General features: G+C 40.9%; 1 protein-coding gene across 4 annotated transcripts in view; it reads left to right on the plus strand.

Moving 5' to 3' along the window:
- Positions 1-19380, plus strand: part of LOC131462458 (partitioning defective 3 homolog) — a 325725-nt gene that overhangs the window by 90861 nt on the left and 215484 nt on the right. For all 4 annotated transcript variants that reach the window (XM_058633698.1, XM_058633714.1, XM_058633708.1 and 1 more), the window contains one exon: positions 12669-12843. In XM_058633698.1, the coding sequence (XP_058489681.1) occupies positions 12669-12843 (175 nt within the window). The remainder of the gene's footprint in view (positions 1-12668; positions 12844-19380) is intronic.

Raw genomic sequence — 19380 nt, forward strand, 5'->3', positions numbered from 1 at the left:
TAATCCTTTTGTAACAACAGAAGGTTGTTTTTAAAGTTTTGCCAGCATGTTTCTCGTTTTTCACAGCTGATTGTTCTAGGAAGTGTGAGAAACTGTGAGGGTGACTTTGCCTGACATAGTTATTATGTTATTTGTTTTCACTGAGGTCTGCTTGGGCACTGATAGATGCTTGAGAGAAAGGACCAGCTCCCCCAAACTCAGCACTAGCAATAATACCCCGTATCCTAAAACAATTAGTCTTCTCCTGCATATCTGACAGCCACTGAGTTTTCCTTTCAAACATAAATATTGTTCCTCCCTCAGCAATAACTCCAGTCATGGGAACCCTCTGGCCTCTACACAATGTCACCTTGCCTCCCCAAGGTTGCAGAGTCAAACTAACTAGTCCCTTCACCTCATGGTAACTAACTCGCTGTCGAGTGTGACATCTTCATCTATCACAGTCTTAATAAGGAGTATCTTTAATTAAACTCTGCTCCAATCGGTGGATCTGTATCTTTTTTCTCTCTCTCCCTCTAACAGACTCACATCCATCCATTCCTAAAGATCCCTCCCAGGGAAAGCTATAGCATGTCACTGTCCCAATGCCCGGGACTCGGTAAGTCGATCCAACAGGAAATCAATAGCAGGGACTAATGCTGAATAATTGAGGTTACGGGAGTTCAGCAGCACTCCCCAGACATGCACCCCACCCCATCATGTAACCACCCATTATGCATGGGGAGCGGCACAGTACATCCTCGTGTCCCTTCTCTCACACTCAGTGTAAAGATGCATTCGTTTGAGTTAGTGTCTGTTTAAACAGTAGCGCAAGCCTTCCTTTTAGCAATCCAGTCCCACTGTGTTAAGAGGTTTCATCTACCTGCTTTGACAGATTAAACGTGTGATCTTGTAGGACTCTGAGAAGAGTCTGACTAACTGTCATTTAAGGTATTTGAAGCAACAATATTCCATAGCCACATTTTTATTTTATTACGGGAGTTTGTAGGAATATTAGGAGGACATGAAAAAGCATTGTTGCTTGCAAGGTACTTGGAGAGTGGCATGCACTAGAGGGCACAAGCTGCCTTGCTTAGACACAAACTTCCATTTGGAAAGGACTGAGAGGTTGAATTAGGAGGCGGGTTCTCTATACAGCAGAACAGAGTGAATAAGAGGAAAATGTTTCAACTTTAAGATCAAAAGCAGACAAAATAACGCTCATTTACTTTTTCGCTATGTTTGACGCATGGATATATCTGTGTAGTTTTGTCATTCATGTGTCGTAGTGTCAGCTTGGCTTGCACAGTGCAAGGACTAGTGGGATAATTGTATTGTTAGCTGTCAGTATTTTGTGTGACAGAGTGTATGTCAGGATTAGTTTATTTTTTTGGCAAACAATCTTCAGATCTGTATGTGAAAACAACCAGACTGTGATGTTATCTGACATACAGAAATAACTCAAAAGACCAAAACCAGACACACATCTGTCCTCAGCCTATAGCAGTCCAACTGATAAGCAGGTGTCTGGTGTTTTCCTGCATGTTTTACATTGTTGCAGTAGCTTCAAGTCAGCCTGACACCTCCTCAAAGGTGCATGCAAGTCTCATGCAAGAAGCTTCTTTCATACTTCACGTCATAAGTCTGTTTTCACGTGAAGCAGACTGCAACGCACTTATCCACAGTCAGAACCTTGGTAACACAGTGCTGAGATCTGTAGAGCAAGACAGGCATCCACAGCCACAGAAAGGGCATAGGAAGAGAGAAGCTGCAGGAAAAATGCACTCACTATCTCAGTGGACCATGTCCTTGTTATTCAGTCGAAATCTTCAATGCTGAGTTTCCCTGCTGTCTTTAGACAGAACCATCGTACACTCTGCATGTCCTGCTGACACGTCTGCATTCACAGATCTCCTGCCACTTCAGTTCACCGTGAAACTAAACGCACACGCATATTAAGAAATTAGCATATGTGTGAAATGGTTCAGAAATAAATTGTGTAACACTAGATTAGAATACATTAAAATGTATCGCAAGATTTTAATTGAATTTTCACAGAATCACAGAAGTCAGACAAACTGTGAGTCTGTGTTTCCATCTGCTGCAAAGTGAGTAAGTTCAGTCGTTACATTTTGTTGCTGCTTTAATTCATCATTGTAGAAATATTTACTTCTTGCACTAAGCTGAGGGACGCTGTGGTTTCCTCGAAAGTCCACACATGCTGACTTTCACCTGCTGTATCCACCAGTGATGTTTCAGTCACTTGATTTCCTCTTTAATTTGCCAAAACTGTTTCTATTACACTACTAAAAAATACCTTTTATTGATATGCCAACTTTTCCACACATTCATTATGAATGACTTGTTATCGTGTTTAGACTTTTCATTCGTCATTGTTGAACATGTTGCTGGATTTGCTGTCTTCGCTGGATGTACACCTCGCTCACAGAGTCTCTTCCCTCATTGGCACTGAGCCATTTCTGTTGCATTTTGGTGTGTTAGCCAGAGTGTCACTTCTCACATTGTGTTTGTAACCCCCTACAGGTACACACATAAGGACAAGCATGCTCTCTCCCCGCTTCACCTCCTCTCCTCATCGTTTCCTCTCCCTTCAGGCTAAGGCCACTCAGGCCTGCAGATGGCAGATAATGACAGTGCTGTCCCCACTGGCTAGTTTGTGTTCTTGTGTATGTGCGGAAGCGTGTGTTGTGGATGTTGGCTCTGCCTCTCCTCAATCCGGTGCCAGCAGTGGAGCGTGAAGCTCCACTCGGCCATCTCCTTGCTGGCTAACGGGGAGACTGAGTCACTGGTTTACTGGCTTACTGGCTGGACAAAACAATTCAGTGGCTCATAGCCCCCTGGTATACTAGTCACTGACGTATAAGCTAATACCCAAATTTGACTGGCTCAGTAGCTGGTTTACTGGCTTAATTACCAGCTGATTGGCTATATACCGTGTAATCAACTCATTTGGTCATTAGCTGACCAGTTAACCAGTTATATCAGCTGATTAGCAGTGTTGCTGCACACTTAAGACGTTAGTTGACAACACTGACATCTGGTCTACTAATAGACTATAGGGGTCACTAATGGCACTTTTCCATTATACAGTTGGAGCATGGCTCTGCTCGACTCGACTCTACTCATTGTTTTTCTTTTCTTTTCCATACCTTAAATAAATAATATACAGTATATATATATATATATATGGTACCTACGGCTTTTTTTGGTACCTGCTCTGGTGAGGTCCCAAGCGAGCTGAGCCAATACTAAAATGTGACGTCAACAGACAGCCAGCCACTGATTTCAGTGTCTTCACTGGAAGAGTCATGAGCGCAACGTCCAACACAGGAATCAAACTGAACAAGCAGAACTGGAGATCAGTTAAAAAAGACTCAAACATCCTGAAAATGCGTCAATCTCCAACATTTAGCAAGGAAGTAGTCTGGTGTATTTGGCGACAGTACTGCTGAAAGCAAGCGATCTTGAGCCAAATCACAACCCGTTTAGCCATATTTGAGTTCAGTTACTGTCAGACAGAGTCTGCTGTGCTTTGATCATGCAGGAAGTGCTGAACTAATCTTATCTTTTAATTAACTGATTCTAATGATTCAGTGCACGGAAAACAACTGCTTTGCTCGTCACTAGTTTGTGTGTGTGTGTGTGTGTGCCACTTATATAATGACGTCACGGCAACTTACCATGGGGATCACTATATCACTCTGGGGATCTTAATAGTGTAGTATAGTGTGTTGTGTATGCATGTATTCTTTGTCGCCGGGCTGCATTTTTCTGTCCATATCTGACCGAGACCCAAACTCTCTTTTTCTGGAGTCAGACAGAGTTAGAGTAAGTTGAACGCAGTAACACACAAGGTTGTAAATTGCCTGTGTGTTGCCTTTACTAACGTGTTGTAAATAGTAAACTCCGGTTCTAAACAGAAACACAAACATAGGTCAATTACTTTTCAGTTTGTACTTAATATTATCACTTATTTTTATCCGGTATGCATCTATTTATTAAATGTTTATACCATAATTTCAATGAAGCAATCAAAAATTCACCTATTTTATTGGTGTATTAATGTATACACACACAGTACAATATTATATATATAATATAGTATATATAGTGATTGAATTACCTGTGTGCTATAAACAGGAGTTAAGAGATTATTCCACATATTTGGTATTGATTGGGTTTTATAATTACTTTTTAAAGGCATTATAAATATATATATATATATATATATATATATATATATATATATATATATATATAATACAACAGATTAGAGAATATTTCAGATCTGATTATTGAATTAGAGTTGAAAGCACAGCTCACAGCAACATAAATACATAAAATGCTGAATTTATTAGCAGTGATCTGCTTTCAGTAGCCAAACTGACTGAAGTATAAGGTTTTGAAGTCTTATTTTACATTTCAAAGTGATTCCTTTTGAATATAAAATAGTCTGTGCATACATTCAGCCTCTGTGGTCGCTCCATGGCCCCAGGCTATCAGGCAGCTGACTCGGGGACACTGCAGGTGACAGAGCCGCCCAGGGGGCAGGCAGAGAGGAGTCAAATTCAATCCCTCGTGTCCTGCTGATATTGTATTTTGATCTGCAATGTCTTTTGGTTCAGAGTTATTGCCTAAATCTTAGGACTTTTATACATAATATATACATAATTGACACTTCCTTTGCTGATCTTCTCTGGTTTTTTTTTGGAACTCACACTGTGCATGTGATATTCAGCTCTTTGACCCAAAACCCACAACACTGCTTGGTCAATTTTGGTTATTTAAGGGGTGTTAGTTTAGAAACTAAATGTGCTATGTGAGTATGTTTGTAAATGGTAAATAGTCTGTATTTATATAGTGCTTTTTCTTGTCTTGATGGCCACTCAATGCTGCTTTTACATTCACACCCATTCACTCACACATTCGCCTATGTGCAGCACATTTTCTATCGCACATCTTTCATACCCCTTCACACACAATGTGGGGTTAAGTGTCTTGCCCAAGGAGCCATTTTGTGCCACCATATATTTACAGCAGTCTGATTGGACATCCAGGGTGTTGCTTTCCGTGTGATTAAGCTTACTGCGCAATCTGTAGTCTCACCATTAGATGTCACAAATTCTCACACATTGAACCTGTGAAGAAAAGCCTCATGCATACATGCTTTTGATGATATCCTTCTAAAATCAAAGATAAATTAGTTTGCTATTAGCCTTTTTAGAAATGGACACTTTGTTAATGTCAGGGTGTATGTCAGGACCATCTTAAAGCTTGAATTCTGGTTAATTATCAAACCTGGCCTTAGTTGCAGATATTACACAACTAATTTCCATCTACCTTGACTACAGAAGATATATGGCCTTGTCACAGATACTGTATGGTCCTTCCTCTCTGTCTGCTCCACTCTACTTTCTGCTTCTCATTGCCTTCATCTTTTTCCACAGGGAGGTCTTAAATGTTTGAAGCTTTTCCTTTTTTTTCCTTTTGGCCTTCTTTCTGTCCGTGCCAAGGTCCCTGGATGTGGAGTTTTTAATTACTCTCTTCTGGCTTTTTGCATAACCAATGAAAGATTGAAGGGCACTTCCTTTGGAAAAGCACTTTTAGAATAGAAGGTGTCTCCATCACCTTCAGAGAGGAATACTAATACACAAACTGTGACTTTTTGTACTTTTGTGTTTGTGTGCGGTTTGTGTGTATGGGTGACAGCGTGGGTGCAATTACGTACACATATGTGTTTATTTGTGATCTTGGCCACAAACAAAGTGTCTGGTCGCTGTACTGCGTGTGAATCAAGGTTAGGGATGAAAAGCTTTATTAATTTCGGTGTGCAGTGCGGTGGGGATGGGCTGGAGGAAAATGAATGGTAGAAATTAATTTAAATGATTTGATTCTGCCCATATGTGTGTTTTATTTTATTTTATTATTTTTACTCTTCTTTAGTGTGGTGTCAAATATGTGCATCTAAAAGTTCTGCTAAGCTGAAGGCCAAAGTGTGTATCAAAAACTGCGTTTTGCTTCTTTTTTTTTAATAAACTGAGGGCTGAACTGAGGAAGCTGTGTTTTCCATCATGGTACATTTTGGTTTGGTACAGTATACGTACAGTTTGGAGTGGTTTCCACTGAGAACAGCACCTTTACTTGGTAGGTGTGGGCGTGGGCTGTGCCAGCGAGATACATAGTGTGGCGTTGTATCGTGTGCAGCAACAATGGATAACAACGAGTGACAACTTTGAACGCGCTGCAACAGACAACAATGGAGAACATCCAGCAGCTTCTTTATTTTTCCTGCTTGGATTGTTGCCGTTAGTCCAACTCAGCAGACTGTCATGGATGGAGCTAGACCAGTTTTCTGATTGGACTGCACCACCCATGACAGTCTGCTGATTGGAGCAGCTCCACCCTGACCATATTGTTCCATTTTACTCTGGTGCCAAAAAAAAATATAACAGTGGGGGCTGGTTATTTTGGCACTATACCTAATGGAAACCCCCCAAAAAATTATGATATAAAGAAAAGGTCGTACTCGAACAGTCTGCACATGCTCTTTCTTTTTATTCACCCTCAAAGTATGACATCCTTTTAGGCAACAAAAAGTTAAGTGGAAAATTGTGAAAGCCATGGCTCACATTAATTGAAAGTTTAAAAAAACCAAACTATTCACCTAGAAGGGAATATGATAATTAATATGATTACATTTAACAATGTAGATGTGTTGATGGAACACGATTAGTTCAGCATGTTTCCATGTCTGCTCAGTTTTAATTGGTGTCAAAGGACAGATTGTTATGTAGTCCATCAAGATCATAAGATGCTCATCATGTTTCTTGCTTTCTTGTGGGCACCCACCCTAATTACATTCACGAACGTGTCATCATTTTCCCCCCCACATTGCTCCCTTCTCTCACTTTTAAGTTGCCTCTTTTGTGCACCTTCAGTGAAGTGTTATTATTTCCCATGGCTAAATACTGTTGAGTCGTGCATACGACCGTGAGTTACAAGATATTAATATGCGCAGCAGAATGCGACGGGGGTGTAGTAGGGTTTTTTTTTCCCCTTCTGTCAGCATTGCACAGGTAACACTAGCGCAGGGTGCCTTAATATGTTTGAATTCGTTTCCCCCAATACAGGAGGAACTCTTCAAAGGCAGGGACGAGAACCTGACCGGGAGGATTTGAAAGGGATGAGTTTCTAATCTAGTTAAACTTTGCTTGCTCTGTATATTTTCCCACTGGCTCTTTGCTGATTCTTTCTTTAACACCCCTCCTACCTTGTTTTTCTTTCCTCTTCGAGCAGTATATCTATCTCATGAGCTGCTCTGCTTTAAAAAAAACAAAAATTAAATAAAATAAATGATGACTTAATGTTTGTGCGAGAACAGCAGCGTAAACTATCTTAGGACTTGCGTTTGCTTGTTTAGGGATTATATTTCCTTAAACCTGTCACCTTCGTGCTCACCAGAGTGTAAGCCCACCACCCCCTCCCGACAACCCCCATTACCCAGTAACCCCCACCACCTCCACATTAAATTATAGGATGTATTCAATGTGTTGCAGCATCTTTGCATATTACATTTGCTTTGTGGTGTATGTCATCATTTCAGGTCCTGCCTCTGCATGCCTTCAGGGCATTCTTCCACCGCATTAACTCCATGCGACAGCACCTGAAATATGCATATGTTTCTTGGGTTTTGCCATCTTCCTTGTGAGGGTTATTTGGAATGCCAGTGATGGCAGGCCGGAATACTTCAGACCTTTTTTTCTCTGAATATATTAATGAGGTGGAAGAATACAGGACTAAGCACTTTGTCGGTTTGCTCAGCTAAGGACATGTGGGAAATAATGGACGGAGGAAATGATGAAATATTGAAAACAGTATGTGATAACTACACTATTAATACACCACAATGTTACCTAAGGTCACAAGTTGTGCGTAAAGGAATTATGATCAATAAATGATCAAAAATCTCAATCCATGATGGATCCGTGAAGAATGGAGACTTTGGGTGAGCATGAACGGATAGATGAATGATGGTGGCTCATGGCTATTACTCAAGAAGTTTTAGAGGCCTTGTTTTATTTTTGGTGGGGTAAGTGGCTTTCACAGTTTCCACCATTACCGTACCTATAATAACTTTGTGCCCCTGGTGCCCTTGCAGTAAAATGATGATAAACGACAGGAAGGGGAAATAAACCAGGACTATTTGTGTGTGTATGTGTGTGTTCTCTGCCAGAGACAATATATGTAATATGAAAGTTACGCACATTGCATAACTTACATTGTGTCATACCAAATTAATACACACGGATCAAAATATAATATATAATTCTATCGGCATGAGCCAGTGTGGTGCACAGTGTTGGTACTGGATCAAATCATGGAGAAAGAAAAAAGTGAAATTTGAGATGATATCTGAAAAATATCACTTAAATGCTTCACTGAGCACATGTGCCACTGCTGCCATGTAACCAGAGCACGAGTGAGGGCTGCACGTCTGCCACGCTGCAGCAATCATGTCAATCATGATGGGTAGATACTTTTTACTAAAAGAAGAAAAAAGCAAAACAGCCCACAGTGCTATTTGTTTGTGAACATTTTTCAATTAAAGATGCAGGACTTTAACTGAGTCATGTTGTGGGAAATCTGTTTTTTTTTCCATTTATTGGAGTATTATGTTTTTTTTTATGTAACTGAAGATTCATTTTCAGAAAGGGCTGGATGCGGCTGGCTATGACTAGGTGGTTAATACATCAGCACAATTTATTTTCTTTTTTATTGGTAGATACACAAGGTTGTGATATTGGTAGCAGACACAAACAAGTGGTATCTAGCCTACTTAATTCAGTCCAACAAATGTGTCTTATCCACCCCGTTCTGTAAGTCAAACACACAGCCTTACACTGAGCTTTAGCTTTTGGATATAAAGGGAGAAGAACAACGTATCACAGACAAATGAATAAAAATGAGTCTTGTCTCCGAGGACTGTGTTTGTGCCGCAATAAATATTCACAGCAGGGAGTAGGCTGGTGCAACTTTCGATGTGCTTTGTAATTGGAAGTGTCAATTTAGCATACAGGTTTCCCCATGGGTTGACTCATGTCAGTCGCCCAATCCACTCGGCTGTGAAAAAGCTTTTGTGGCAGATATGGATTAGTGTCAGACTGTCGCAGTGCAGGTATTACATGTCTCCGGTGGCACTGCCAACACTGCCCCATGACTGCTAATAACCTCTGCCTCTTACTCGAGTTGTCCTTATGGTGCCTGGCGAATGTTTGGCGGAGGCTTGGGATGCCAAAGGGTTGTTTTGTACGGCTGCCAATCTTAATGCCCAGGCTTCCTTCATAGATCATAGGTTATGAGAGTGGAGGGGTGTGTTTAGTGGAGGAGGAATGAAGAAGAGTGAAAAGAGATGGAGAGAGGTTGTCAAAACATCTCCTCGTTCCCTCCTCAGCCGCTTCCTCACCCTCTATTCGTCTGCCGCGCCCCTTCCTGCCAAAAGCCAGAAGGAGATCAAAGGAGGGCAACATGAAAAGCATCCCTGAGATTCTGTTTTTCTGTGCCCCGTCTCCCTGCTCTCTCCGTTACAGATATGGAAATGCTGAATTCCAAATACAGCCTGTACCTTGGCTGCAAAGAATAGCCTGCCTCATCTGACTTTCTCTCTCTATTTCCCTTCTGCTTCTTTTCCTCCGCCTCATCTCACCCCTTCATCACCGTGTCCCTCCTTCCTCTGCTCATGCCTCTCTCCAGCAGCCCTCAGGCTTCCAGGTAGATAGGAGTTGATTGGCAGCTGCTGTGACAGTCAGTGAAACTGGTTGAGAGTGGATGAGTGTCAGCCTTGCTCCAGGGGCTTAAGGCAGCAGCAGTGCTGTAGCTCCCTGCTGGAGAGAGAGAGGTCCATGAAATAAGACTCAGTCAGTTCTTCTCTTCTCCTCGCTTCTCTCAACTGAAGCAGGGAGGAGCTAAATAGGTTTTTCAAATTGCTACAGAGTTTATCCCGAGACTGGAAACTGGAACATTTCTTTAAGTTCCTCTCATGTGCCTTTTCTCTCTCATTCCTCTTTTCCTACCTTTAGTTGTGATGCATCTATATTCTTTATTGTAGTTTGTACCTCATCTTGTTATTTTTACATTGCCTCTCCGCCTCCCACCCGCTTTGCATTCTCAATTTGAGCTGTCACGCTCCTGGAAAATTAGGCATGCTGTTGCCGTCTGCGCAAAAAACAACTTTTTCTCCCCTTTGAAAAAAGTCTGAATACAACTTGACGTTTGCTGCAGAGCATCCGCGAGGGCAAAGTGAGAGATTTTAAAAAACAAAACAAAACAAAACAACTGAAATTGTCTCAGTTCTAAGTGGCTGTGACCAATTCCCGTATGGTGGTGGGGGGGGAAAGTGTTTGTTTGATGGCTTTCGTTGCATTGCCTCTTGAGCTCTGTCCTGTCAACAGCAAGAATTGCATCAGTTTTCCCTCTGGCCAAGTGTGTCCACTGCTCCACAGCACAGACAGACAGAGAGCAGGATTTAAAAAAGGGAAGAGAGTCAGAGAGAGGCAACAAAAATGAGACCCATTTACATACTATTTTTATGTTTTGGTCATAACCCAGATATCTGGCTATAAGCATCTGCCATAATTCACTTAGTGTTTTAACTGGATATGGTAGATAAAAAGAAAATAACAGACACAACGGAACTAAACAGAAACATTTTTTTTCTTGTATGACTTGTTTTAAGGTATTTTTTAATTATGTATTTTAAATTAAGCTTATCGGTAGCCAATAACACAAATTCACCATTTTGCCGATCAGACACTTTATGTTTGACTTCATAAATTAGATAATGAACAGGTATTTTGATGTCTCAGCACTATGAGCTTACAAGAAAGGTCCTCAGATTTATGAATAGTGGCAACCTTTCAAGGCTCTTTGGTGTTTCAGGAATGAACAAGCACTTTCAAGCGCCTGTAAATATTGAATGCAGGGCCGCAGAGAGCTCTGGAGACTCTGGTGAAAGGGTGCATGACATAGCAAAGTGGACATAATTAGAGGGATTTCGGAATGTATTTGAAAATGAATCACACTTTGCTGGGACACCAATATCCGCATTCGCCACTTCTCTAAATGGGCAGTTGGCAGTGCAAAGCCTGTCAGGTTGCTAAATACACCCCGCAACATATGAATGGGAGGCCTGATTACTTTGTTGCTAATTTTTTATTGCTCACACACACACACTCAGACATTTTAGATCATTCTCATGTCTCCTGACACATGGCTCGAAAAGATTCCTGAGCCAGACTGATCATTTACACATTTACCTAGATAAATAAATAAATAAATAAATACATAAATAATTGTACCTCCTCAAACTGCCTAAATGTGTTATATTGAGGTCTCCTTACTTTGTAACACCCAATATCTCCTTTTTGATTGCCTTTCTGGTACACTGAGCAAATTTTTCATAAACCCTTATAATCGGAGGAAAGCATTTTGAAGATCGGAATGACATTTTGATACGAAGAGGCGTCTTAAGTGAAAAAAAAAAATCTTTGCTTTAATGGCATAAAGCCAGTGTGTGTGTGTGTGTGGGACAGAGATGTCGCTGAGTATTACAGCAACAGTAAACTACATAGGAGCACTCACAAAAAGGCATAAATTCAGATGCAGATACACAAACACATGCATACATTGACACCGTCCCTTGCATATAACCTAAAAAGAAGAAGAAAAAAATAACAGGGGCTTCTGCACTTGTTTATATGCAGATTTCCTTGTGTTGGGGGTGATGAAAAACAGCAAATACACAGGGAAACAGGCACATTATTTTTAGCCCCAGACAAACACGATGCTGGATGCACAAACGCTGTTCGCTCCCATTGGCAAGGAATGCTTTCTCTGTTCATCACTCTTTCCACACCCATGGTCTTCCAATAAATAGATTTGCATGTCGAGCAAGGATATAAAAACCAACTCATCTCAGGTCTTTAATATACATACTTTTCTTACGTTCTGTAAAGCATAAGGCTGCTGCTGTACATTTGCTCTGTTTGGAAAGAATACAAGGTTAATCTTCTAGTGAGGGGTTTAGTTGTGCCGGCAATGACGACCACTCTTTCTCTCTCTATCTTGGTGTGTGTGTGTGTGTGTGTGTGTGTGTCTCGGGGGTCAGGGGCCTACGGTAAAGCCTTGACCCATATGTAGTTAATATGATCTAAATCACTTTACCCCAGTGAAAGCAGAAACAAAGTATAGTGTTTCTTCTACACCATAATCCAGAACACTGTATCTCTCTCCTTCTTGTGAAGTGGGTTAGTTGGCGGTGTTCATGAGCAGTGTGTGTTAGACTGATAATTATGGGATGCTGCGGGGAGTTCTCTCTTCTATCTGGCAACGTATCACCTTTGTGGAAACGAAGCAGCTGCTCACTGTGGGAGCCAAACCTGGCAACCCGGAACATCCTGTGCTACTCCACTGCAGACTTAAATCAAAATTTTGTGATTTGGACTGATGAATTTTTTTTTTGTGCAAATGATTGCACATTACTTGGATATGAAATGAAGTTCAGCATATGCTGTACCTGTGAAAACATTCCTGTGATGTTTCTTTATCTCTCTATCTCTTTATCACTTAAAATACACATTCATTTATACTCTTGTGATTCCCTCTCACTCTAGCTCATAGCTGTGTATGAAGAACAGGATCCTCACAATGGAGGTGACGGTACCAGCGCCAGCTCTACAGGAACACAGAGTCCCGAACCCTTCGTCGGTGACATGAGTTCAGTGTCTGGCTTCCAGCCCTACCAGGCCAGCAGTGAGATTGAAGTCACTCCATCTGCCTTGCGATCCAGTAAGTGCAATGTCAAATGTTTTCACTGCGTTATTTCACTGCTAATATCTCATAGTTATACCACATGCTGGTGATTTAGTATAAGACATACAGTTTCTGTAGGTCTAGTTTTACATCTTCTGTCAAGAACAGGGCACTTTGTTTTGATCTCTGGACTTTGATTGACACACTGCAAGGCCAACCATAGGAAATTGATTGCAGCTGACTACTGTAGCCCAGTGAAACTCTCCAGCAAGCAGTTAGTGTTGAAATCAGCCAAACTAATGAAATTTGGATAAAAATCCTCTGGCTAGATTTGGTGTAATTGAAAAACCTTGCTCTTAGTGGCAATGAGATGATAATGTGTGCAGCCTGATAAGTGTATGAAGCTGCAGAATCAGAGGAACATAGTGAATTGTGTATGTAAGACAGAAACGCTGCTTATAAAATGTGTTTTGCTAAAGACAAAGTGTCAATTTTTCATCTCTCAGTTGTGAGAGTTAGTAACAGAGAACAAATACAAATAGCTGATTTCAGGTATAGTCACTAAATCCAAGTGTCCTGATGGTGCATTTCTAAGGCACAGTTTCTGTTATGTTCTACACATTGTGTTTGATAATTTAACAATATAGCACCTGCTTTATAGTCAACAAATGCATACAATGTACTTATTGAGCTATTAGAGGCACAATATGACTGACATGAAATTAAATAACTGAGAAAATAAACAATAAAACAACAAAAACACTTTTCAAATAATGAACTTATGTTTCATTAGCATGTATTAGCACAATAGTAAATATTTAAAAGTGTGACATTTGAACGTGACATTTTAAAGCTAAGAATTACTTCAAGTCAAGCATAACCTCTCGATCCACACACTGAGCAAATACTAAGGAACCAAAGAAGCTAAATCCCAGACATTATTTGCTCAAGCCTCCGTGTTTTGAATCTTTCAGACAGTCAGAATTTTGGATAAAAGACAGAGGGAGTAAAGGTTATGGAAACATGAGTTTGTGGGGCTTTTGTTAATGAGCTTTGGCTCTAGTGTTAGTGGACACTGTGAACACGAGTTGAAAAATACCTACATGCAACAAAGTTAACTTTTTCTACTTGACGACTAACTGGCAAACGCCTGTTTTACTTGACATGCTTCAGGGGTGTATAGTGTGGAGCTGAGCGTCTGTCAGGATTGTGCAGCGTGTCCAGGGAATGGTAGTGCGTTGACTTAGACAGACAGGTGGAAACTGAGACAATGGAAGGAACTGAGACACAGTTGGATACTCAGTCCTGCATGAACATGAGCACACATGCCAGACTCAGTTGGACACAGTCACACATGACACAAACAACCAAAAGTCAGTGACTCAGATGTTGCTCATGCCCATACACATGCCATGAAGTGGAAACCGGGATCTGGTGCAGGGCTGTCTTAAGTTAGACACCTAAGTCAGACTAAACCAGACCATACGCAAGCCTAGATCCTAGCTTCTCTCCGCCGGCACAAACTCAGGTTTTTTTGAAACTGTATCTGACCTGAGCTGTCAACTCGCTGAAAATAGGTCAAGTCAACAATGTTGACTTGATCTCTGAGATATGAAAGTATTTTGGTGTCTTTTATCCCCCAAACATCCTAGTTTCTCCAGTGCTGATTTATATCTCCTAAGGATGTTGATATGTGGTGGAAGGATTACTCAAAAACTGCATCCTTCCACTGAAAAATATTTGATTAATGGGGGAAACAGTTAGGGTTGGGGATATGAATAATGTCATCATCTATCGCCTACTGATCCCTTCTGCTCCCTTTCATTAGTGCATGATTAACATATGCAAACAGGATAAATTGGTCCCTCAGTATAGCTGAGGTTTTTGTTGTTGTTGTTTTTTAATCATATTGCTGTTTTATCAACATATAAACAGCATTTTGGGAACCCTGAGTCAGTCCCTGGTCCCAGAGTGGGGACATCTCAAAATGCCACCCGTGTTTTTTTTTCCGTTTATACATGTGATTATGCTACTTTGGGAAAACGATGATGTCATAATCCCACCATCCCATCTCTTGCACTTGCATTTTCCTGGGCTTATCTTTGTCATTTTTTCTCTCCTTGTACTTGGACATTGTTTGTTCTGTTCGCTTTATAATAACTTATGTGCTTGCTCAATGTCTTCTTCTCTGGTTTAGATGTATTTCTGCAGCAGCACTACAGAGCCACGTACATGAATATTTATCTGAAAATGTTCTGTTGCCCAAAATAATTGTAGGATAAAGGCTACAAGCACATTGTCAAAAATGGGGCAGCATAACCACAACTCTGCTCCGTCTAATTGAATAATCACCAACTTACTAATTTTCTCAGGCACTTGTGTTCACTTCCTGTCTTGCTATCTTGCTCTGGGTGCATGTTTGAATGTTGGGTTCACCTTATTAAGAGCAACTAGGTTGTGCTGAGTGAAAGTGGGCAAAATAACAGCAAGTCCATCCCGTAGCAAAAGCACAACACCATTTTAGGGGAATTGCTCCAACTGCTGTTTGTCTTGCCCATACAATATGACCTCCAACAGTAGCTCTTATTCATTAGTAATGAATAATTTTTTGCTCATGTTGCCTGTCATGCCACGTGATGCAAATATTTAAAAGCTTTGTCTTACCTTCCCACACAGACACACTCTTCTAAGCCTATTCCCTGCATGGCCTAAACTGTACATCTTGCATTCAAGAAATGTAATGCTGCCATGGTGACAGATATATCGTAGCAGTTTCTTGTCTGCAATAACAGTGAAGAAAACAGATAAGAAAGAGAGACTGTGTTGGACCTGATTATGGCTGTCAGACAGATAAGGGCAAATGACTGTTCTGTTCTGTGTTGGTTTACATTAAGTGCAGTATTACTGTCAAGATTGCATTGTTTACAGTGTATATTTGTTCCTTTGAGATTATGTATAATGCAAACTGACTTTTACCCATTTTAAAGTTTCCGTTCCAACTCCAAAAGTAACATACAAGTTTTATAGGTGTATCGAATGATACTTTTAAGAGATGGAAAGGCAGACAGACATGCAGGCAGACAGACTGACTGCCTGGCATCACATGTAAACAGACAGGACGATGATGGTCCATCCGGAGATGCAGATGACCAAATTACTGGCAGCTATATTGGATATCAGACATCAAAGTGTAGCAACGGCGCCCTTGGCAGCTGTGCTCTAAGGCAGAGAATTACGGCTATTTAAAATCATCATCTTTTCGAGGCATATTGATTGTTTTTTTTCCCTCCTCCTACAGCTCCCAAAGTCCCAAACTCTCACTGCCATTTTTGTCAGTCCTCCATCCCTCCCTTTCCTCTGCCTTGGGACGTCATTTTAGATTCCCATGCTAACATGTGCCATGCAGGTCAAACTGCTAATAATTGGATTGGAGATGAGATGTAAATTACAATAATGAATGTAATTTTCCCGCAATTACACGGACGCCAGAGCAGCCGCTGCCTCCACTTACCGTTAAATTCTAGTCTTTGAGAAGTAAAAAGTCTGAAACTTTAAATTAAAACTGTTTCTTAATGGCGCTTTGAAATTGAATGGTTTGTTCTATGTTGGCTTAAGTCTAAGAGTTTTTTTGGCGTCCTTTGTTTATGAAGAGGAGTTTACTTGCTTGATTTCTTGAAAGTTATTCAGGAATGAACATGAGGTTCTGCATGACAACCCTTTTAAATACTTCAGAGAGTAATTTACTTGTTACAATTATGGTTTAAGATCAGTGTTTACTGCCTTAATTTAAGTGGTTAGAGTTACCACCTGTGCCCACTTTCATATCGCTCATGCTGTTGACAGAAGAGATCCTACACTGTTGTGTGTTTACTGTCCAAAGGATCTCCTTTACGTCCCGCATGTATACAAGTACGCAACACTCCACAGATCACTAAAACTATTTTGTGCTTTCACTGTAGTGCCATCCTTGACCTTCAGAGAAGACTACTTTTTGTGATTATTCCTTGACTGTGAGGATTTTTACTACTAGGTTTTTATTGAGGCTTAATTACAGCTGCTCAGGGTACTCTATCAGGAAATAAAAGGAGAAGCTAAAGGGCCATCGAGAAAATGTTCAAAGCTGTACTGAATTGTTGCAGAACATCCTCAGAACATGAACAAAATATCTCAGTGATTGCAGCGACTGACCCCTCGCGTTTTTCTTTTAGTAATGTGACCACCTTTTAAATTTTCAACACCAGACAAGACAAGGTTGCCTTCTATCTCCTCAAAAAAACCCAGTGTGTGGATGAATTCTTCCGTTCCTCCACTGACCTGCGCTTGTGGTCGTTGATTCTTCGCTCCCTTGGTCCTTGAAGCCTGCAGTGACCGGGTTGCTGGGAGACCATTAGAGAGATTGCCTGTGGGAGAGAAAGTGTGGACACCTTGGAAGAGGAGGGCCTTCATCTAATCAATTTGGCTTAGTGGTCTGCCACTGAGCAGGCTCCCTGCTGCCGCCAAGGCCATATAAAAGTCACTACAGCAGAGGAAATGCACACTGACACTGCCAACACACAACGTCCACATTGTTCACAGATAGCAACATTTAAGGAAAAAGCTGCTTGACTAAGACATTATTTTTCATAGGCCCTTTTTCTTGCATTGTAAACTCCATCTCAGATTGATTTTAAGTCTTAAAAACTGGACGACTGCTCCATTATGGGCTTGGGTGACTTCCAAAAAAAACTCTGATTGCCCATTCTAGATAAAGTGGCAGGTTTAGGTTTGGAACTACGTGCTGCTTGGTCTGATAGCAGACACCAATACTTATCTCTTTCACCTGCCCTCTCTCTGTCTAACTGTCTCTGGTCCAAGACTACCTATTTAATCTCTCACTTCACTGGTGAGCAGGTGATGCAGTACCACCTAAGGTTTAAATGTAACAGTAGCGAAGATCACCTGCTGTTTCTGATATATTATATAATTGTTTATGCTGATGAATTTGCATTTTTTTAAGGTGATTTTTAGAAGATCATTATCTTCCCCAAAATGTTTCCCTAATACTCAATAACTAAGCAGTGCACACATTGTGGAATACGACAGTTTTGTGGTAATCTTGTTAAACACAACACCGTGAACCTATTTGTTCCCATGGGGACTGGTTTTAATCCAGTTTTGGGTCCATGCACTTCAGGCAAAGACTTAAAAAAAGTGTCATATAGCAACAGATATTGCATTGAAGTACACCCCCCCCCCCCCCCCCCCCCCCCACACACACACACACACCCTCACCTGCCTAAAGCTTCTTTCTACCAAAACAAAACTGCAGAGCAGAATTAATGGAAGAAACACCCTCCATTTCTTGCCGAGTCTTATCAGTATAGAGGCAATTGAATTACAAAGAAACATTGCACAATTTTTCAGCTGCCGTGCTTAAGTTTTCTCTTTGTGTCTTTTTCTTCCTCTTTTATTTTGGGCTTCATTTACTCCCCACGAAATAGCCTTCGTGGGGAACAATGATTCTCTCTTCTCCTTCTCCGCAGCGCTATCGTAACCCTCTCCATTGTCAGGAGCCACTTGTCACGATAGGCTTATCTAACCCTGAGCAAGAACTGAATATTTATGTAGCTGTGATTTAACAAACATTTTAAAAGGCCACAGTTATATATTATACTGTGTGTATTATAACTTTTACAGTGGTTTATTCTCTGCTGCTAAAAGTAGCTGAAAAGCACCATTGCTCTAATGGTGCTTTATATATATATACTGTATATATATATATATATATATATATATATATATATTTATATATATATTTATATCGATATATATCTATCTATATATATACATTTTTCCACCAGAATAATACCAGCCCCAACCACAAAACTTTTTGGTAGAGTCTTTTTCTTGACGTCCTGTTGAGACGTGGAAGAAAAGAGCTGCTGGATGTCCTCCATTTTTGTCTGTTGTGTCTAATTCAATTATTGTCACACCGGTATGACGTGGCACCCCGCCCACCAAATAAAGTTACTGTTCTCCTGACCCAGGGCTTTCACCATTCCAAACCAGACAATACTGTACCAGGATGGAAACATAGCTTTTGATTTTTCAAGATGCAGCTCTTACCATCAGGGTCCTGTAGTATCTTGCTTCACCATCGGGTGGTGGTACAAGTTTGGACGCCGGGAATTGGACGCATTCCTACCAAAGAGGAAGAGAATGATGCTACAGCTCGCGGACATATAACCAGGGCTTCATTGATCAATGGCTGGTTCTTCATACATCTATGCTACTCGTATTCACCAACAAACCACAGCCACTCCAACTGTATCTAACACATCTCAATTTCTAAGGAGGTAAGTACACACTCAGCAGTGAGGAAGTCAAGGTAGCAAGCTCATCATTAGCAAGCTGAAAGCACTTTAAAACCCACAGGTCCCTGTGAGAGTCGGAACTGCCTTCCTCTGCCTGACTTAGCAGAGAGGCTATTAGTTATGTCAACTTTTAATCATACTTGCACTTGTAGAGAGGGAAGGAGAGACAGAGAGAGACACAGTGGCCAGGATGGGTGTTTAAACTGCTGAGGAGTGGGCG

This window comes from Solea solea, chromosome 1 (assembly GCF_958295425.1).
Source record: "Solea solea chromosome 1, fSolSol10.1, whole genome shotgun sequence".
Lineage (NCBI taxonomy): Eukaryota > Metazoa > Chordata > Actinopteri > Pleuronectiformes > Soleidae > Solea > Solea solea.